Source organism: Camellia sinensis, chromosome 2 (assembly GCF_055761805.1).
Source record: "Camellia sinensis isolate YWXY chromosome 2, ASM5576180v1, whole genome shotgun sequence".
Taxonomy (NCBI): Eukaryota; Viridiplantae; Streptophyta; class Magnoliopsida; order Ericales; family Theaceae; genus Camellia; species Camellia sinensis.
In genome coordinates, this window is record NC_138962.1 from 101,792,722 (window position 1) to 101,815,838 (window position 23,117).

Genomic DNA, 23,117 nt, shown 5'->3' on the forward strand with positions numbered 1-23,117 from the left:
TCAATTACGGAAAGGACTCTTCTCAATTATCTTGAAATATCTCTTACTCCTTTATCATTTTTTTTCCTGTCTCTTAATCCTTTATCATTTTTGTTTTGGTCTCTTAATCCTTTATCACCTATGAGAGTTTTCTACATTACTGGATAAAGCCTTATTTTAGAATAGAGCATCCAAAGCACTTATCAAGCAAATTTCTGGCATACCTTGAAAAGAGGAGCAAAAACTCACAATGCAGTTTAGACGATGAGCATGCATACATCCTAAAGTTTGTTTCCACAACAACAAAGCCATTAGAACAAAAAGGTAATGACAATAGTCAGTACATTTTTATATTTAGATTTTCAACAAAACATTGAAAAAATACAGAAAATCACAATTGTACAAGCTGTAACTGCAGGTTTGTAACAGATTGAGGAAGTTGTTCTCTTTAGGGTTAAAAATATTGTCGATGCTCATGGAGGTGTGTTTGTATTTGGTGGAGTAGGCGAACGTACTCATGAAGCAGATGAAAAACAATATCAACATTCCAAGTGAAATGGAACCACTCATTAGCTCTTGTCTTGGCAATTTCAAAAAAGAACAAATAACTCGATCTAATACAAATTATTGAACCATTTATTTTGTTGCCATTGGAAACATTATGCAGCTAGCTAATACATCATATGTCAACATTTCAATTGTTGATGTAACAGATCAATTTTCCCAAAATATATTCCATGCTGCCATGGATATGATACATTATGCTGTCTTTGGCACTGCTATATGTTTTGCATAAATGGGACACACCAAATTTTCATGTCCCACCTAAGTCCAAAAAATTGCAAAAGTGGAATACATAATTCTAATTCTATTGAAATGAAACTAGAAGCCACGATATGGACTACAAATAGATAACATAATGAAATTAAAGACAAAGGAAATTTTGTCTGCCAATTACCTGGAATCAAAACAGTAGTACAGGAAAAATGAAAGATCAAGAGAAAAGGCACCATCTAGCTTGGATTGTGAATGAAGAACCTGGACAAAAAAATATTTTTGAGTGAGTTGGTGACAAGGATGAATTAGAGAACTAATGTATTCCAAAAGTAAAAGTGAACCTTTAGAACCTACAGAGTAGATTTTGATTGTCATCCATAGGTGAGCATGGAAGACCATGAACATAGTGACTAAGATTTTGGATGATTGATGAGCTCCACATCTTTAGAGATTGTCACTTATACGGTTTAGGAGAGAAGCATTGTTGTCTTTTTAAGGATAATAAAATTCTTCAATTTGCTAGCTATTAATTCTAAGCAAGACCCTAAAATCTGAAACTCAAATTTATGCATAAGCTTATCTATCATCAGTAAATTTCAAATTTACTAAAGTCAAAACTTGAAACAACTCGAAATTACAATGATGGTAACAATAGAAGAATTATGTTTGAGTGAGTTAGTGTCGTGAAGAGTATCAAAAATTGATGCTATACTTTGCAATAGACTTCAAAAAACCAGATTTGTAAAGTTCAAAGCTTGTACATGCATATTTTTTCAGAATGAGATGTAATCTTAAGGTCCTAACAAAAATGCAAACTCGAAATATAAATGAAGCATGGTGCAGAAGTAAAATTTTTCCTTCCATTCAGGTACTTGTAGAACAAAAGTGCAAGGATTCTATTGTTTACTTAAACATAGATGAATTAATGTGGGAACAAGTAGAATTTTAGAAGAATGGCAACTGATTATGCATGAATTGAGCTCAGGGTGAGTAAAAACAGGGGAACAAACTTGGTACAGAAACTTGAAACCAAACAGTATCAATAGCCACCCTTTGACATAATAAACCTAGAAAAAATTCATCTCTTATGCTCAGTTTGTTTTGGCGGAAATTTTTTTTGGAAAAATGTTTGTCACATTTTCTAGTGGTTAGTATGATAGAAAATGAAAGTTAAATGGAAAATGTTTTCTATGGTCAATAAAAAAACAAGCATTTTTTAGTGAAAAATTCTTTACACTTTTGAAGGTGAAATTTTTTTCCTGTAAGACATTTTTTGGTCCAAAGTCTTACCGACACCACCACATTATCACCACCGCCACCGCCACTGCCACCGCCAGCACCACCCCTACTACAACCGACACCACCGCTAATACAACCACTAGTACATTAGTTTCAAGTTGCAATCAAACATAGGAGATCATTTTCTAGAGAAAACATTTTATACAAAAATAGGTTGCGTTTGGTTTACTTTTGGAATCGTGATTCTAATCAAAAAATTTCAAAACTCATAACTAAACACACAACTCAAAACTCAATTCAAAAACTATTTTTAAAATTCATAACACACAATTCAAACCTCTTTTCAAAAGTCATAACCAAACTGTTTTCAAAACAAATAAGGCACTTTTTCCATCAGCACCTATGAATAATACAACATAAGATAACAATTGAAAATGAAAATTGAAAAACAGAGCAGTGTGTTTAATAATAATTAATTAGTAATGTATTGGTAATTTTAACATTCACAACAAACTGAAACTCTTCTACGATCCAAAAGAAGTAGATAGTAAACTCTGAGTTGTGATAAAAATCTGAGATGATATTGATAATGATAAAATAAATAAATAAAAATGGTATGATAAATGGTGTGTTTGTTTGTTTGTACCTTGTAGTTGGCCTATGATCTAGTAGAATAAATAATCGACTATTTTTTAAATAGCCTATGATCTAGTAGAATAAATATATCTAAAGCTAAGACTCTTATTCCAAACATTTTTTAATATTTCATGTTTTGGAGTTTGCCAGAAGATTTTTGGAGTGGCAAAGTAGCGAGGATTTCTCTCTAGTGTCTGCTAAGACACTTCAGTCTTTGGTGAACCCTATCCAGAAAAGAACCCGATTTTATCAAAGATTAGAGAACTATTTGTTATTATTAGATGAACTTCCCCATATGTTTTCTTCTTATTGTTTTCCATATCGCCCACTTCATGACAAGTCTAAACAAATCAACATGTAAATTTAAACAAACAAATCCAAAAACTCTATACGGTATACCAATTTCTAATAGTTTCCTATATTTTTTTAAATATTTGCCTAGTATTTGAATTCTAAATAATACTCCAAGTAGGGTAGATGGCTTATAGCGATCCCGGGTTTACCCTTGTTATACCGTGATCCAGACATGTGTCCGTGGATGTTGGTAGTTGTTTATTGTCTTGTTTGCATCCTTTTTCTTCGTATTTGAGTTATGGGATGTGTTGGACAGGTTTGTTTCAGGTTGGTTGTGTTTGGGAGCCTAGTGTTGCTGCCCAGATTTTTGGACCTTCGCTCGAGCGAGGAGTTGGTCGCTCGAGCGAGAGTTGAGTTTGTGTCTGGTGGGTCGAGCCAGAGTGGCTTCGCTCGAGCGAGTGATGGCGTCTGGTTCTGGACCTGAGAGTTGTGTTTCTTGGCTCGAGCGAGCTTTTCTTGGCTCGAGCGGTCTGGTTTGTTCTTCACTCGAGCGAGAGGTCTGTCGCTCGAGCGTGCTTCTGGTTGCAGACCTGAGGGTTTGAGTTGTTGGCTTGAGCGAGCATTCTTTAGCTCGAGCGCACTTTTGAGTTTTTGGCTCGAGCGAGAACTTATTGGCTCGAGCGAGAGTTTTCTGTGTCTGGTCGCTCGAGCGACAAAGGCTTCGCTCGAGCGAGAGTGTTTTATATCAGCGGACAGTAGCGATTTTGAACTTCACTTTTTCACTTTCTTTTTGATCCAAACCCTAGATCCGTGACCCTCTCTCTCTAAACTTACACTCTCTCTAAGAATTGATCTCCCTAGAGTGTGAATCTAGCCTCGGGCCTTGTTAAAAAGATAGAGGGCGTTGAGAGCTTTGTTTTAATCTGAAAAAGTTGGGATTTGGAACACGTTGATCTTCGAGTCTTCATCTCCTTTTTGGCTCAAACTTCGAGGTAGGGATATCCTACTCCTCTCTATGGATTTTGTCTTTAAATTTTAGTATTTTGAGATGTTGGGGTTGGTTTGGTAATTTTGTAAAAGTTGGGGTTTTATTCATAATAAACCTACATGCATGATTGGAGTAGAGAAATGGAATAAATGTTGAATCATTGATGAAAATGGGACCTAAGGGTTGAAATGGTAATTATGGATAACAACCTAATTACGTTGTTTAATTAATTGGGATAATTAATTGTGAGAAATGAGGAAATGAAATGTTGATTGAATATCCATTGTGCATTTATTTTCTGTTTAGAAATAACTGTTTTGGACTATCGGTGGAGGATAGTCGTGATTGTTGTAGACAATGCATGATGATTAGGCAAACGGAAACTAATCAATGGAATGTGTCATGGAATTTGACGGTTGATAGAATACATTAACTATATGTATTGAGTGATTGTATATAGAACCATTGTGTTTGTATACGTTATGTGTAGAGGAGGAGAAGGGGGATGTACTCCGCGGTTTAGGGGAAGATAGGGGATGTACCTCTAAACCAGATAGTGTTGGGAGAAGATAGGGGATGAACTCCGTAGACACAGCTCATATGCTCGTCTAGTAAAGTGAAGATAGAGCTCATATGCTTATCTTTGTGAAGTGTGGATATAGCTTATATGCTTATCTGTGGATATTGTTGATATACATATCTGTTGTAGAATGTGGATATAGCTTATTTGCTTATCTGTGAATGTGGATATTGTTGTTATACATATCTGTTGAGAATGTGGCTAGTGCTTATATGCCTATCCGTTGAAAAAGGGAAAATGAAAAGTAATTTGGACTCATTGGTCGTATGACATAAATATGTGATTTATGTGAATGTATCAGTGTTGGCCATCTATCAATTGCTAACATTTTAGTCATTGTTCATGGTTGGTTTAGTGTATTTCTACTGGGCTGTGGCTCACCCTATATGGGAATATCATTTTCAGGTACAGGTAGAATGCCACCTCCAAGGACATAGCTTGGGAGGCTAGAGGCGGGCACACTTTTGTTGATTTACTTTTGATGTATTACATGTAAACTCAAGCCAAGGGCTTAACGTGTATGAGTTAGTACTCTTTTGTTGTAACCAAGTGTTAACTTGGAAAGCTGTAAGCCCGTAGGGCATTTTTCTTTTGTTGTTAACATGTAATACTTATGTAATAGAACTCGGATAAATGGAAGAATGTGGAACTTTTGCATCTCAATGCATGTCTTATTTGATGGGTTTAATGTTATTATCTTGAGGGCGTGACATGGCTTCTCAACTCGCATTTAATAAAGGAAGCCTAAATCCCTCCAACTACTAGACTAGATTGCCCACATGGATTTTGACAAGATTACATGTGGCTTTGTAACTGTCAAATGTAGTCCAGCATGCAAGTAGGATGGTTTAAAAATACAACTTGATATTAAAAAAAATTCCCTTCTTGCAAGGCATGGAAGTCTTAATGATCAAAAGTCTTGCATGACAATGTGCAGTAGGGACGCGTTTACAATGTAGTATCAGGAAAGGACTTTATTCTCAATTTTCTTCATATATCTCTTGCTCCTTTGTTACTTATGAGAGCTTTTGCCATGACTGGGCAATAGTATATGAATATATTCTAAAAAGAAATTAAAAAAAAAAAAAAAAAAAAACTCATGACAACTCAAACTCAAAAAATAGTGACCCACTGAATTCAAAATTGTAGCTCTCTCCCAAGCCAAGAAGCATTGAGTTAAATCAGAGCAGCCAAAGTGTTTACCAAGCATAATTCTGGCATACCTTGAAAGGAGGCAGAAAATCTTGCAATGCAGCTTAGACAGTAAGTATGAATACATCCTAAAGTTTGTTTCCACAACAACAAAGCCCTGAAGAACAAAAGGGTGATAACAACAATAGTTAGTGGGTTTCACTATTTAAACTGCCCACAAAGGCTGCGTTTGGTTTAGTTTTGAAAGATAAGATTCAAAAGAGTTTTCAAAATTTGAAAATTTATTTGGTTGTATATTTTGAAATTAGTTTTGTAGGTTTGTAGTTTGGAATGATTTGAAATTTTTTTGTAGTTGAATAGATGGGTGTAAGAGAAAAAGTGATTGATTGATGTGTAGGATGTGAGAGAAGGAAAGATGAGATAGAAAAAGTGATTGAAAACAATTTTGGGAAAATTGTAAACCAAACAAATTTTGGGTTTTGAGCTCTCAAAAATAGTTTTCAAAACTAAACGAAACAAAGCATATTTACTATATTTTTTCACAGAAAACTGAGAAAATATAGAAAAGTAAACTTTTACAAGCTGAACAACAAAAAGAGCATAGTATTCAAAGTCACAACTACATGCTTGTAGTAGAGTCAGGGTAAAAATAAAATAAAAATGAGAATGAAATTCATCCATTCAGTTGAGGTATATAGATAAAAAAAGGAAAAGGAAATATTTGAAAGGAAAAGAAAAAAGGAATGAACGTAAAAACATTGTTGTGTGTTGATACAGGTGAAAAATAGAAGCTATAAATCAGAATTATTAGAGCTGATGTGGAGATGTAGTTGAAGGCACAAAATGATCAATTTGAGTTGACTAGACCATAGTAGCACAAGCCATAGTAGCAGGAAACTCTTAATTTGGTGATGCTTCTTAAGAAACACAATTCCACGCTTTCAAATAAGAAACTAGCAAGAAACTCGCTCATTTTTAGGAATAAACTTGCTTTCAACTGAGATAGAATCTCTCAAGCATACAAATCTTAAAGAAATAAAAGAAAAACAACTCACACTTATTATAGTGCTTTCTATGTACATAATATTTATTTATATTTAATAAAGACAATTTGTAGTTGATATCAATCTCCAACAAAACTATGTATTTTAACAAATATATTAAAACTAACTAAAAAGAAAAAAATAATTTATAGAATATAATTATATATTTAATAATTTAATATATAAAATATATGCATGCTCCAATATAGGTATGATAGATTGTGTTTGCTTGATTGAAAGTTGAAAAGTTGCTTGATAAAAATTTAAATGTTAAACTAAAACAAATTATTTGATAGGTATAAGATCAAATTTAAAATTTAAAATTTAAAGTTTAAATTTAAAATTTATTATTTTTAATTATACTTTTTTAATTTTTATATTGTGATGGCAAAGGATGCAAATATAAATAAATCCTCATTTGTGATAAAAATCTGAAAGTGGTAATGATAATATAAATAAATAAATAAAAATGATAGGACAGATTTTGTGTTTGTTTGTTTGTACCTTGCAGGTAGCTGCTTATACTACGACATCTACTTGAGGAATGTATTGGATGATGGGCCAATATTGTTTCCCCTTTTCACACTTCTGTTTCAGTATTGGATTACATCCCCAGATCTCCAATGACAAAAGCGAGGGAGGGAATCCTTGTTTTGGAAAGGTCGCTAGCTCAGGGCAATACGCGATGCATAGATGCAAAAGAGAGGGAGGCAACCCTTCCTTTGGAAAGGACGCAAGCTTAGGGCAACTCCAGATATCAAGTGTTTGGAGAGAGGTGAGGTTTTGAAACTCCTCATAAGAGAGTCTTTCCAGATTTGGGAAGTTGAAGATGGTCAAATTGATGAGAGAGGTGGGCAGGAACATCCCTTCTTCTGGAAAGGACACCGTATCTCCCCACGGCCAACCTCCGCCATTCAGGTCGAGTCTTGTAAGAGAAGAGAGTTTGTGCAAACCCCATTCTAATGGAGATGGAGGTGGAACTGGAAGTTGACCCACGTTGTCCACTCTCAAACTCCCGATTCGAAGTGAAATGATGTTGGTGGGGAAACTCCCTTCCTTGACAAAGTAGGAGACCATTCCTGCTCTGCAATCAACTAAACGCAGCTTTTGAAGCGAAGTGAGTTGGTTGATGTTGTTGTTCTCATCACGACCACCAAGTGACAGGGGCTCCAGATTATAACAATCGTATATCTGCAGATGATTGAGATTCTTGAGATTATTGGCTTCAGGTAAAGATTTGAGACTGCTGTAACGGTTAATTTCAAAATTTTCAAGAGATGGACAATCAATTTTGATCCCTTCCTCTGCAAAAAGTGACTCCAGATTTCTGCAACCCTCAATCCCAAGTTGTTTTAGTGTGGATTGTAGTCCACCTTTTGACAATAAATATGTGAGTGATGCACAGTCAAAAACCTTCAACTCTTGCAGATTATTGAGTGTCATCAACTCGGGTAGGGACTCCAAAGCATCACACCCTAAAACCCCAAGTTCTCTCAGCATAGATGGCAAACCTTTCATTGGAAAAGAGATCAGACTTGCACAATTGTGGATTCTAAGCACCCCAAGAGATGTGTATGTGTGCAGATCTTGTGGCAGTTTCTTCAGCATTCCACACCAATCAATTGTTAAATACTCCAGTCTCGTCATGCAAGGCAGCCCCTTATGTTGCTGCTTTTTCGAACCTTCTCCTCCTTTTTCTTGCTCTTCTTCAAACAAGCAAACGAGTTTGTGGCAATAAGAAATCTGCAAATGGCATAGGGAAGGGAGACATACTTGTACTCTTACCTTATTCCGCCACAATGTTATGAGTTCTTGGCAGTTATTAATGTCCAATTTCTCGAGTCCCATCAAATCTCGAGTAAACCATGTCGGTAGGAAAACCAATTTTTCAACATGAGAAATGCTCAAAGCAGTTATTGAAGTCAAATGCTTAGACATTTCAGTAGCCAGTAACTCTTCATCAATTGTGCTTGGATCGCAGAGGGAGTCGGGAACTGTAACATGGCTAATATCCAAGGTGAGGGAACCAAGTTCAATCATGTTCTTTGTCCCTGAGAGTGCTGGAAGGCTTGGGAGCATAACATTATTCATTGACAAGGATGCAAGTGATGGCTGAACGAGGCTCGAAACATCAATCAACAACTGTGGACAACCATCAATTTTGAGAGAATTGAGACAAGGAAGATCATTTGGTAATCTTCCAACAAGTATGGGACAATTTATGATGGAAAGCTCACTGAGATGACTGAACGGCTGAACTCCCTCTGTTTCAAAAGCAGACCAATCCTCCCATTCTGTCATAAACTCAAAGCTCAGTCTCTCTAGAGAGAGGAAAGGTTTGGCACCACACTGCTGCCCATAGAACTCACAACCTAGGCGCTTTATTGTACTCATTCCTTCACTGTAAAGGTCCTTAAGCATGGGTAGTTGTCCAAGTGGTGGCAAAGATGTGCAATATTTACTACCTTTAATCGCATGAATACCATTTTAGAGAATGAAACATCTCCAACCCAGTTTGGAAATTTTGTACTACCATACCCACTGATGGTGAGTCGTTCCAAAAATTTGAAAGGCCTCATCACGGCAAGCACATCCCTCTGAACTATGTCATTCTGTGAACTATGAGATTCATCCCATTCTAGTGATAACTCTTTTAACTCCTTAGACATTAAATTGGCATCCACTGCATCCTTAACACCACTGACATTCTCCATTCTTGATATGTGTATTGCCCCTTGAATATGTGATAGGTTTTTCAACTCTCCTATTTTACGCCCACGATCTTTACCCACCATAAAATTTGACAATGTTTGGAGATTAGTTAATTTACCTATATGTAGTGACATCTCTTCTGATGATGGAATATGTACCCCAGTCATGTCAAAGTGGCGCAAGTTCACTAGCCTTCCCATGTTTAGAGGCAACTTCTCAAGTTTAACACAAAATTTCAAAAACAAGACTTGTAAATTGTAGAGAGTTACCACCAACTCAGGTAACTTCCTAATTTGAGAATAGGATACATCAAGGTACCGTAGATGCTTTAAATCTCCAATGGAATCTGGTAGTTCATCTATCCAGAATAACACAAACGCAACTCACGTAAGCACTTTAACATTGGCAACAAATCATGAATCAAGTACCTTGTTGTGTAGTTGAATGCACTCGGTGAAAACCGTAAACATTTGGCATCATAGAAAGCTTTGAATTTTCTGATTCCTTCATATTCACTACCAACATAAGATGAATGTCGAGCTTTGTCTGAAATCTTGTTCTGGTTGCCACCTTCTAAATTATTCTCCAACCTAAAACAGATGTCCCCTACAACTGCTTGAGCCAAATCATTGATGAGGTCATGCATTATGAATAGCAATTTATTATGCCTTGACAATTGGAAAAATGACCTAGACACCAATTCGTGAAAACACCTGCGGCCTACATCTTCTATTTGTTCTCCACCTTCTGGGTGTTCAATTAAACCTTCTGCCATCCATAACAAGACTAATTCATCCTTCCTAAATTCGTAATCCTTTGGGACAATTGCACAATAACCAAAGCACCTCTTCAAATGGGAAGGGAGATAATGATAGCTCAATTTCAGTGCTGGGAGAATGCCACTTGCCTCGTATGGTTTATCCCATATATTGTTAGCTAGTACCATTTTCCATTCATGCTCATTTTGTTTACATTGTAATAAGCCACCAAGGGCCCTTGCTGCCAGTGGCAAGCCTCCGCACTTGGCAACAATTTGCCTGCCAATTGATTCCAATTCTGGATGTTCACTAATATTTATATTCTTGAATGCATGACGGGAAAATATTAACCAGCAAACATCAGGTGATAAGCTTGGCAAATTGTGAAATTTAATCGTCATCACCTTTTCCGCAACAGCTGCGATTCGTGTTGTCACAATGATTTTACTTCCATGTGCTCCAGCTCGCAATGGAGATTGTAGTGAACTCCACTCTTCATCTCTATGGTTCCACACATCATCTAAAACAAGCAAAAACTTTTTTCCTGCCAGCATGACCTCAAGTTTACTTTGAAGGGCAGTTAACTTTGTCAAATCGCATGACTGGAGAGTGAATGACTCCAGAATTGCCTCTGTTATTGTCTTAACATCAAACTCGTCAGATACACAAACCCACGCTTTTAGATCGAAATGGTTTTTGACACCATCATCATCATAAATGAGTTGAGCCAGAGTAGTCTTGCCAATCCCACCCATGCCGGTGATGGGAATGACATCGACTTTGTTTTGAGTTGGTGTATCTCTAAGAAGCAATTCAACAATCCGTTTTTTATCTTCATCTCTGCCACAAACAAAAGGATCATCCAGCAAATATGTAGTTTCTCGTCTCGGCCACGCATTTGTAGGCTTATTAGTCCCCCCAATAGCCTTTTTCACCAAACCAAGTTCGTTAATTCTTGTAGTAAAATCTTGTAACTGACCATTGATCTTCTTTATCTTGGACCCAATTGTGAAATTGAATGAAATCGCACTTGGAGTAAAACTAGTGCAACAAGTAGGAAGGAGGAATCGTCGTACCTTCCTACGTGTGCTGGCCTCACCAACATCAACATCAGCATCAGTCTCTGCCCTGATCAGCTTCTTGCGTAGAACTTCAGTGGCAAACTCATCCAGCACATCATCCGCATCGTAAACCAAATGCTGGAGCTCTTTCAGCCACCTATTGACAGTCTCGTCAGATATCTGCTTGTCCTCTACATCAGCAAGAACATGGTTTATATCTTCGAATGACTTCTTCAGCTCCTTGATGGAAGTGGTGACACCGTCACAACGCGCAAAGTTGATTAAATCAGGGGACAACAACTTGTCAATCACAGCTTGAAGCAATGGAGAGATAAAGATCCCCACCACATCCATGTCTACTCGTCTTTGTTGTGAAAGAGCCCAGGAAGGAATGTATGAAACAAAGCAATATAAGAGAGAGCGAGAGAGAGAGAGAGAGAGAGAGAGAGAGAGAATTAAGGAGCAGTTTGAAACTGTGCAAGTTTCTGTTTCAAACAAGTTTGGATGAAGAACATGATTTTCGATGGTTCTCTCTGTTCTCTATCAAACTGGGTATAAAGCAGATAGGGCCCCCTCCCTCTCTACTGTTGAAATCATAATCATACATAAATCAATCTCATTCTCAATGCTGTTCAAAAAAAAAAAAAATTTCTCAATCTCAATGGCCCACTTTGCACTCTAGTTTGTTTGCTCATTTCCTGACTTGAGTGGTAACACAACTTTAAAAGAGAAGTTTGATAGATAATAAAAACACTTTTTTTTCTACAACTCTATGACTGTAATTGTTATTGTTAAATTATAATGAGAAAATTATAGATCAGTGATAGTTGAAAAAAATTATTATAAATTTATATTTTTAATTATTCATATTTATAAAATTTGTTACTACGTATTTCTAATTATTTTTTAAAATTATTCCTGAATTAAAATTTCTCCAATTATAACAACTTTGTTAGAGCTTCTTCAACTCACCATCTACATCTTCACGTATGAAGGATTTTTACTTCCAACTCATCCTCTAAAATCGTCTCCATTTGGAAGGAGAGCATGGGTTGATCCTCCAAATATAGAGAGATGATAAGACATGGAGGAGTATCTCTATAACATTATTCATATTTTTAAATACCAATTTTGTCGTCAAAACTTTTTCTTTCTACTTTATCTATAATCATATCTTTTTGTAATTTTTGTTATATGTTATAAAATATAATTAACTTTTGGAATTAGCTCTTCTCCAGTTTGGTATCAAACTGGAGGGCGCTGTTCGATTGTTGTGGTCTTTGATCCGGGCCTATCTTGATAATTCAAACCATTCAATGTAGAGCTCATTGAGTACATCATTTATGCAAAAAATCACGTTAATCGGATATTATAGACATTTCATTAGATCACATTTCTATCAATGGCATGCACAATTTTCAAAATAAACTGTAATAAAAATGTGACATGATCAAGTGGCCATTGATAACCGATCACTGTGATTTTTTTGCAGGGATAATATAGTCAATGGACTCTACACATTCAACGGTTTATATTATCGAGATGAGCCCAAATTAAGGCCCCAAATGGCCTAATAGTACCGTCCAATCCAATAACGGAGAAAGCCAACTCCATAACTTTTAATATGTATATTTAATTTTTATAAATTTGATATCATTAAAAAGAGTGAAATCACACATTTAAAATGAGTCAAATATTAAATATATTGAATAAAAATTTAAAATTTATTAATGAATAAAAATCATTAAAATGAGAGAAAGCCTATGGTTTGCACACTCTTACCATATGCACCCTATCACAAACAAAAATAATTTTATTATAAAATTCCATAATATCAATCACAAAATACATAATCTTGCCACAAATTAGGGTAACAAAAAATGTCCTAACCAAATCACAAACTTTTGTAGCATGAACCACAAAATTTTAGACAATTTATTACTTTAATTTGTAAGGAGATTATGTATTTTTTGATTGATGTTACAAATTTTGTGATTTGTGAAATAATTTGGTGAGAAATATTTTTGTTATTCTGGGAAGACATTTTTGTTTTTAATTTTACCCCTTAATTTACCTATTGACTTTATTTTATATGTTGACTTTTTTTGCTATCTATTGAATTTTATATCTAATCTATTCAATTTTTCTTTTCTATTTGTTCAAATTGAAGGTCCATTTTTCTATCTATTTGAAATTTCACAAACTTGTTTTCTATCTATTGGAATTATCCACTGCAACAACAACAACACACCAACAGATTAAAAAACAACAACAAAAAATAGATTAAAAAAAAACAATTTTATAGATATGAACAACTAAATCCAAAATGTATCTGTTCAACAAAGAAAAAAAATTATCATTAGGGAGGGATGATTAAAAACAACAACAACGACAACAACAAAGAACAAAAATTATCTGTTTGTTTTATCCTAAGAAGCACAGACAGTTCTAAAAATGTGACGTATCCGTGCCATGTCGTGTCGTGTCTATGTCGGACACCGACACTCTTAGGACACGTATCCGACACTCTTCAAAATGTGTCCTATTTTTTAAATTTTTTTAAAGACCCAAACACTTTTTGAACACTTGGAGGACACATGTGTCAATCGCATAAATACACGTGTCTATCGATGGGACACATGTGAAACTACTTATAAGTTTAAACAAAAAAACTTAAGATACAATAATAAAACAAAAACCATATAAATTTATAGGAATTAGTGTAATATTGCATTTTTTATTATCTTTGAATGATATATTCATATATATAACATATAATCAATGTATAAAATTACATATTTCATGTGTATCCCTCACGTGTCGTGTCCTTCATTTTTTGAAAATTAACATGCCAGTGTGTCCGTGTTGTATCTATGTTGTGTCACGTGTCTGTGTCCATGCTTCTTAGGTTTTATGTATTCAACAACAACAATAAAGAAAAAAAAAATTATCTGTAACAACAAATCTGTATTCTAGCATTTTTGTTCAACAAATCTGTATTCTAGGTTATTTTGCAATTAAAATGTATTTGGCCTCACAGTTATCTTGAATGCTAAACTCTGAGTGACCAAATACCTCGCCAAAGCAGATCTAGCGATACTTAGTTACACAAATCACATGAATATTGTAACGCCCTCAAAATAATAACATTAAACCCATCAATATAGACATGAATTGGTAATAAAGATAAACATTCTTCTATTCATCAGAGTAGTTTCTTACAAAAGTATTATATGTTAACAACAAAAACAAATGCCCTACGGGCTTACAGCTTTCTAAGTTAACCCTTGGTTACAACAAAAGAGTGCTAACTCATTTAAACATTAAGCCCTTGGCTTGAATATACATGTAATACATCAAAGAAATAAAACGACAAAAGTCTGCCTGCCTCTAGCCTCCCAAGCTACGTCCTTGGAGGTGGCATGCTACCTGTACCTGAAAATGATATTCCCATATAGGGTGAGCCACAGCCCAGCAGAGATATACTAAACCAACTATGAACGATGACTAAAAGATTAGCAATTGATAGATGGCCAATACCGATACATCCACATATATCTCATCACAGTTTCATAACATACAAGTCTATGTTACTTTTCATTCTCCACCTTTATTTAGTAGATAAGCATATTAGCTATATCAACATATCAATAGATAAACATATCACGCATCAACAGATAAGCACATAAGCTATATCCACACTTCACTAGACAAGCATATGAGCTGTATCTACACTTCTCAAAGATAAGCCTATGAGCTGTATCTTCACTTCTCTAGACAAGCATATGAGCTGTATCTACGGAGTTCATCCCCCATCTCCTCCCAACACTATCCGGTTTAGAGGTACATCCCCCATCTTCCCCTAAACCGCGGAGTACATCTCCCATCTCCTCCTCTATACACAATGCATATAAACACAAAGGTTCTATACACAATCAATCAATACATAAAATTAATGTATTCAATCCACCGTCATACTCTATGACACATTCAATCGATTAGTTTTAGTTTGCCTAATCATCATGCATTGTCTACAACAATCACAACTATCCTCCACCGATAGCCCAAAGCAGTTATTTCTAAACAGAAAATAAATGCACAAATGGATATTAAATCAACATTTTAATTCATTGAGCGGTAAGTGACTCTACTACACCCTTTTATCCCTTCCCTTTCCAATTTCCAACAATTAATTTTACAAATTAATCAATCAATGTAATTAGGGCATTTTCCATAATTAACATTTCAACCCTACACGGTTTCACTTTCATCAATGTTTCAACATTTACTTCATTCATTCATGTCAAACATGCATTTAGGTTTTACATAGCTAAAACCCCAACTTTTGTAAATTTACACAAAGGCCCCAAACTTTCACGAAATTACCAAACCAACCCCAACATCTCAAAATACTAAAATTTAAAGACAAAACTCATAGAGAGGAGTAGGATATCCCTACCTCAAAGAATGGCTCCCAACCAAGAAGGTGAAGAAAATGAAAATGCTCCAAACCACGAATTTCTCGGATCAAATGGTAGCCCTCGACGATCAACAACTTTTTTGTAAAGGCCAAAGGTGAGGAAATCACTCCTACTAGATCAATACCTAGAGAGAAGGTAGAGCTCTAGAGTGAGAAGCTCAACAATGGTGTTTTTGGAAAAGTAAGAGAGAGAAGAGAAGTGGAAAAAGTGATTTGAAAAGTCAAAACACGGAGCTTTAACCTAGTCGCCACGCTCGAGCGTCACTCACAGACTCCCGCTCGAGCGTCAACAATCCCGCTCGAGCGGCGGATACATACTCCCAGAACTTTTACAGAACTAGGTCTCCGCTTGAGCGTCAACTCTCCCGCTCGAGCATCACACACAACATCCCGCTCGAGCATCAAAACTCCCGCTCGAGCGTACAACACTGCAGAGGAGATACTGGAAGATGGAAAACTACGCTCGAGCGTCGAAAACTCCGCTCGAGCGGATAGACAACAACGAAGGGCCCGCTCGAGCGTAAAAATCCCAGCTCGAGCGTGAAGGCCAAAATCTGGGCAACTACTCTTGGTTTCCAAGTTCAACCAACCTGTTTCAAACTTTCCCAACACAACCCAAGACTCGAACACAAGGAGTAGAGGATGTAAACAAAACACACACAACAACTAACTCCACGAAACCTAAGTCCGGATACAACAATTAAAGAAAAGGGAAACCGGGATCGCTATAAATATGACAAGCTGAATCGTAAACCCAAAATTATGGGATGACTCGGATCTTTATACACATGTTGATACACACCTTACAAAATGCTCATCAGATGCATCTACACTACATCCAGGCAGACATCTAAAGACCCTATAAAGAAGGATTTTGGGAGGTTTAAAATTAGATAGGTTGAGATATTCAGCGTTGACGAACACCAAATAGAGTGTTACTCGCTGGAGTTGACTTCTATCGCCAAAGTTCGCCATAAACCATGAAGGGGGGAGTCGATATGGCAGAAGATCATCTTAGATCGAGGTTTCTCTATAGGTGAAAACTAGGAGTAGATAAAAACCCTACCAACACCTGAGAAAGCTACTGTGATGCCGTTTTCGTCAAGCTTTAAAAGATCCAGATCTGCCACCACCGCTTCCTCGTTCATCGCCGTATGAGAGTATAGCACTGACTTCGATAGATAGATTGGACGTTGGTGGCAAAGAGTCGCTTTGAATCTTCTTCTTTAGGCCTTCGGCGGCAGAGGACGACATAGGAGAAAGAGGATGAAGAAGAGGTGTTGCAGTAGTTCGCTGGTGGTGCAATGCGATTGAGAGGTCGAATAGCAACTCTGACGACGCAGGTGACTCTAGCGACTACAATACAGAGAGAGGGGGTTAGGGTTTGAAGATGGAGAGAGAGGGGCTAGGGGCATGTTGGTTATTTTGTTTAAGCTTGTCCTTTTGTACAAAGTACTCTAGCGTTTGGACTTTTGACCAAACAAAATTGAAAATTAGAACTTTTGCTCGAGCGCCCTATAAAATATTGTACATAAATATAGAAGATTGTTATTCTTAGTGTGTTGTTTTCCTTAATGTAAAGAATTCACTTTTATCAAAGATCTTCCTTCCCATTATTTTACAATAAGCTTCTGTCATGGAAGAACATTTAGAAGAGAAGGTTAATTGTACATATAGACTAATGATAGAGATGGTGGTGGACTCGCAACAGAGATGATAAACCGACAATGAACAATCATTTTTTGCCATTGTTATACATAAACCCTAGTCTCCCTGTCGGTTTGTGTAGTCACCAATATTGTGTAGTTTATATACCAATATTATGCCGAAGTTTATTATATACAGATTTTTTTAAAAAACATACGTCAATATATATATGAACTATTTGATGATTTTTTATATATTGATTGGTGATTTGTTGTATATTATTTGTTATTATATTTGTTGGTTGAGCAATCATTTTTATTGCCATTGAACAATTGAAATAGTCAATGCTTTACTTTTTTTCAATTTTATTTCATATTTTCATATTGCAGTGTGAATGTTTACATTGGTATGAAGTTTACCTCTTTTAAGGCTAGTTATATATTAATGGTAAACTGTGAACATTCACATTATATTTTGGTATAAATTTTATTTTTTTCGAAGGTTAGTTGTATGTTTGTTGTTTTTTTCATTATACTTGTTGATTGAACAATCATTTTTTGTTATCAATGAACAATCGAAATAATCAATTTTTACTCTTTTTTTTTTTTTTATATTTTGTTTCATGTTTTCACGTTGCAGTTTGAATGTTTACATTGCTATGAGATAATTTTGTTAACGACAATTGTATGTTAATTGTAAATTATGAACATTCACATTATATTTTGATATGAGTTTTATTTTTTTGAAAGTTAGTTGTATATTTGTTATTTACTGTTGAACATTCACATTGTTCTTTGGTAGATATTTTGTTTTTTCGAATATTAATTATATATTTGTTATTTACAGTGAACATTTACATTGTAATTTAATTTTCGTTTAGATTTTTTGTTGCGTTATTTTAAAATTTTGCATATTATAAAAAAGTGTGAAAATAAAATATTTATTAATTTTCATATTTTAAATACAATATTTATTAGCTTCCATGATTTCAAATTTACAATTTATCTTTTGTATTTACATTGCCTAACTCAAATGTGAATGTTCACACTTTTGATGTTGAATGTGTTTCTAAAAGCAATGTCATTGTTTGTCAATTGGTTTTTTTAATTGGCTTTTTGGTTTTTTTAGTTATTTTAACTTGGAATTAAAAAATTCGTTTGAATTGCCTTCTTTGATTTTTTGAAGAGAAAAAGCAAAAAATAATTATGATTTGAATGTGACATCTTATATTATTGACTTTTTAGCTGATTTTTATCTTTTAGTGACTATTTTAGTCCGAACCAAACTTGCGAAACGAAGCCACTGAAGTAAGATAACTTGACTAGGATGATAACGGATGCCTGTCAAAATCACTGTGAAATTTGCAATAATAGGATTCCACAATGAGACTGAAATATTGATTTAAGATATTCGTAGCAATGAATTCATGTTTGGAGATTTGAGAAAGTTACCTTTCTATAGCGTTACTTAGGAGTTTACAATTCAAACTCCAAAACATGTGTGATTGAAATATTTGAGTGTTTATGTAGTTTTGCATGCCACGGGATTAAATGAGTTATAAGAAAAACAAAAAGTAAAAGTTTTTAGGTAGATAGTCCTATACATGGGATTTATAAAAAAAAAATTCCTTGCAATTTTCATATACTTGTCATATATTTCAATATTTTTTTTACACAGTGGTTGTCAATTTCCTATTTGAAATTGTTCAAACCTATTATAAATTGAATAAATTGATAAAGTGGTATAATTATGATTTAAATTCTGTCTTCATTTAGAATTTAGGATTTTACGTTTGTGTCTGTGTTTATTTATTTATGGATAGAGAGATTTTTAGTTATTATTTAGTTTTTAATAGTTGTCTTAATTTATAAAGTGCTGGTTGAAAGTGATTTTCAAAAAAATGTGGTAGCCAAAGGTGTTTATCGCCGATAAGAGATGGTTGGTGGCGATGGCAGGTGATTAGCGATTGAGGGAGATGGTGGTTGTGGTTGGCGAAGGAGATTATTGGTGATGGTAGCTGGTAGCAATGAGTAGGGATGGCAACGAAATAGGTTTGGAGCAGGTTTGTCATCATCCGTCCCCACCTCCGCCCATTAGGAAGGGCAGGAAGTGAGTTAATTTTGTAACTTTACAAATAAAATTTTTTAGTAAAATTATAAACAATAATTTATAATTAATGAGAGTTAAAAGATGTATTATAATAAATAAATGAGTGCAAATAAATATTAACTATAATATTTTAATATTCTACTTTTATTATATTAAAAAATTAAATTATATATATATAAATATATTTAATAAATAAAAGTTCAAACTTCACTTTATTCTCTGTGGTTTGGGTCATGTGCGATTTACTTCCTTAACGTTTGGAAATGACCATATAACATCCACATGATTGTGGACTGAAATGCACTGTTTGGCCCGTTAATGATTTAATAAAAAGACTAAAATACCAATGTATATAAGTAACTTAGGTATGTGAACTACGGATATTTTCGTAATTTTTTGAAAGGTACAGTGCACTTTAATCTCTTGTACTTTATTCCATGTGTGATTTATCTCCTTGAAATTTGAAAATGAGTACATAACCCCCTTATGTCTACCCACGTGTTTCACACTTGCTGTTAAGTTGGACGGAATGTCTAACTATGCATTTTAGTTCACAAACCACGTGGGGATTATGTGATAATTTCTAAAGATTAGGGAATAAACTGCACTTGATTCAAACGATAAGGAGTAAAGTAAAATTTGTCATAAATAAAATCGAGGCGGGAGCGAAATAGATCGCGGTGGTGGAGCAATGGGTGGTAGAAAATAGAATCAATTTAACAAATTTTGTAAATTGTTTATAATATCTCTTTTGAGAAGTGACTTATAAGTTATAAGCTAATTTATTAGCTTTTTAACTTATTTAAATCATATTACCTTTCTACTTTTTACATTTTTTTTTTCATAATAAGTAAAAAAATCAATTTATTTATCATTTCTGAAAACAACCTTAAAATGCTTCTTTCATGCAGAAGAGCATCCACAATGGATGTATTAAAATTATTTATTAAAGTATGTTATATGATAAAAAGTGATAAAAGTGAGACCAAAAAATGTGTATTAAGGTGTGTTAAGAGTTTGTTAATTTTAGAGAGTGAATGGTAGTACAATAAATGTGTTCAGATGTGTATTAAAAAAATTATATATATATATATAAATAATAAATAAATAAAATAAATTAATATATTTTCCTGTGCAGTGGTCTCCCACCCCCACTGCACTGTTAGTGCTTCTCTCTATCTTTTTTTTTTCTCTCTCTCCCTCTCTTTGTGTGTCAACCTGCTAGCTATAATTAACAATGTATTTAACATCCAATACAAATAATGTGCTCTAACAATGTGTTTAACAGCTCCATTATATAAACAAAAAAATAATTTGATTGGCCAAATAATTAACACCTGACACTAGTGGAAGAGTTAACCCTTCCATTGCGAATGCTCTAATAATGTTGATGTAGCTACAAAATAAAAAATTAGATAAAAAAATATAACAAAAAAATTATAAAAATATGAATTTGATCTAATTGAAATTGTCCAAATTTATTTATGCCGACAAGTGGATCAGCCAATCATTCAAATGATAAAGTGAGGACCGAAATAAATAAAAACAAGACGATTGCGGTAAATAAGAAGGATCATAAAAAATTTGATTAATAAATCATTAAAAATGTTAGAAATTTTAAAAATTTTATTAAAAGTTTTACCAAATGTGTTATATGGATGTAGTTCATATTATGTGAACTGTGAGGATATATTTTATGAGTACCAACACATGGCATGGTGACGCCGATGTGTCAGCCGAGATGCCACGTGTCGTGGTAGTTACGTCGAGGTGATCTCGGAATTGTCGAGGTTACCTCCGAAGATATCGGAATCCGAGATAATCGGATGGAGGACAAGAGTCCTAAGACAAAGAGGAGACTTAGCCAAGATAAGGATAAAGCTCTTAGGGAGTTTATCTTTATCTCTTGAGAAATCCAAAGTAAGCACTGAATTGGAGTCCATAGAAGTCATGCTTCTAGTGGGACTTGGATTGAGTTAATTATAAAAGAGAGGCACCCCCGTGGGTCTAAGGTACGCAATTTATGTTTTGAGAAATAAGTTTAACACTTGATTATCTTTGAGAGATATACTGACTTGATCGTCGGAGTGCCCCCGGGTGGAAGAACCACCGCCGGAGCCTTCTCTTTCTGTTGCAGGTTAGCAAGGTGCCATCTATTCTGCTAGTGTTCTACAGCTGAATTACTAAGCGGACAGTGTGGTCAGATTTTCTTCCACACAATTTGGCGCCGTCTGTGGGAAGAAGGAAGAATAGATGGCCAGTAACGAACAGAAGGAAAAGATTGGGGACGACGCTCCCGCTGGGAGTGGCAGACCAATTGACCTTGACATTGAAGGAGACAACCACAATGCAGAAACCCATGACCAGGGTCATAGAGAGAAAGACGTCGTCCAGGAGGGCGACACTTCGAAGAGGACAGACCAAGGGAAGTACTACAATGAAGATAACCTCCAGGTATGGAGGGACAGGTGCCTACAGAGGGATGAAGAAGTAAAAGAATTGGCAAACAAGTTGGCAGACATACAGTCGGTCGTCAACTTTATGATGCAGAATAATGTTATGCAGCCACCCTACCCACTGCAAGATACACCGATGCCAGCAATTAATACCCAGAAGGGAGGAAGGAAAACAATCCCCGAAGTCCCTCAGCACACCAGGAGCGGAAGGCATTCTCACCGGCCTTCCAGGGAAGTCGGACGAGAAGAGCCGAGGCAAGAAGAGTCCCGAAGAATGCATCACACGAAGGATCCAGAGCCCAAAGAACATCGGCATGTTCAAAGGCAAGCACTCTGCTTTGACACAACCCACGGAGAAAAATCAAAATGGGCCCACCACGAGGCCGAAAGTAGTGTGCCAAAAAGATTGAAGTCCGGAGATAGCCGAGCTCCAGGAAGGAGTAAAGAAGACTTGAGGGATTACTTCAAAAGAAAGCAACAGAATGTTGAAGCCGAGGTAAACTCCCCAGTTAAGCCGAGGACAGCATTCTCGGTGGAACTGGACAAATTTGAAGCACCAAAGAGATTCAGTATGCCGAGGTTCCAAATTTATGATGGTAAGTCAGATCCCAACTTTCATGTTGGGCTATACCTGAATTCAATGGCATTATATAGTGGGAACGAGCCGTTGCTCTGCAAAGTATTCCCCTCATCCTTTGGGGAGATTGCATCTGATTGGTTCCATAAACTACCGAAGGGAAGCGTAAAGAACTGGGAAGGCCTGGCCGATATGTTTGTGGCCAGGTTTGTGACGAACAAACTACAGCCCCTGAGGGTTGATGCTCTGATGGCTTTAAGAATCACCAAGGATGAAGGCCTTAGGGCCTACGCAAAGAGGTACTACGAGGTGTTCAATCGAATACCCGAATGCAACCAAGAAGTGGCAGTCGTGTCTTTCAAGAACGGCCTGAAAGATGACTGCCAACTACGGAAGTCTTTGGCAAAAACATTGCCAAAAAACATGGAAGAACTCATGGCGAGAATTGAGAAGTACGCCAGAGCCGAGGAAGATACGTTGGGAAACAAAGAGGTAAAGCAGGAAAAAGGAAACGGCTCGCCGAAGCAAGGCCGAGGTAACAACAGGCTGACCAAACAAGAGACGGAATTGAGGGGTAAACAGGCAGTGACGACGGTATTCCGAATCCCAATCCATAAAGTCCTGGATCA

At 35.6% G+C, this 23,117-nt stretch overlaps 2 protein-coding genes across 2 annotated transcripts; both read right to left on the minus strand.

Moving 5' to 3' along the window:
• Positions 1-392: 392 nt before the first annotated feature.
• LOC145820234 (putative disease resistance protein At3g14460) lies at positions 393-9,143 on the minus strand. The gene is made up of 3 exons (XM_082915290.1): positions 7,193-9,143; positions 5,717-5,802; positions 393-1,017 (listed from the first exon to the last, which is right to left on the minus strand). The coding sequence occupies exon 1, from the start codon at positions 9,107-9,109 to the stop codon at positions 7,208-7,210; it is 1,902 nt and encodes a 633-aa protein (XP_082771416.1). The 5' UTR covers positions 9,110-9,143; the 3' UTR covers positions 393-1,017; positions 5,717-5,802; positions 7,193-7,207.
• A 6-nt stretch (positions 9,144-9,149) lies between these two features.
• Positions 9,150-11,573, minus strand: LOC145816374 (putative disease resistance RPP13-like protein 1). Its single transcript, XM_082912551.1, has 3 exons — positions 9,829-11,573; positions 9,227-9,688; positions 9,150-9,153 (listed from the first exon to the last, which is right to left on the minus strand). The coding sequence occupies exons 1-3, from the start codon at positions 11,571-11,573 to the stop codon at positions 9,150-9,152; spliced, it is 2,211 nt and encodes a 736-aa protein (XP_082768677.1).
• Positions 11,574-23,117: the final 11,544 nt, after the last annotated feature.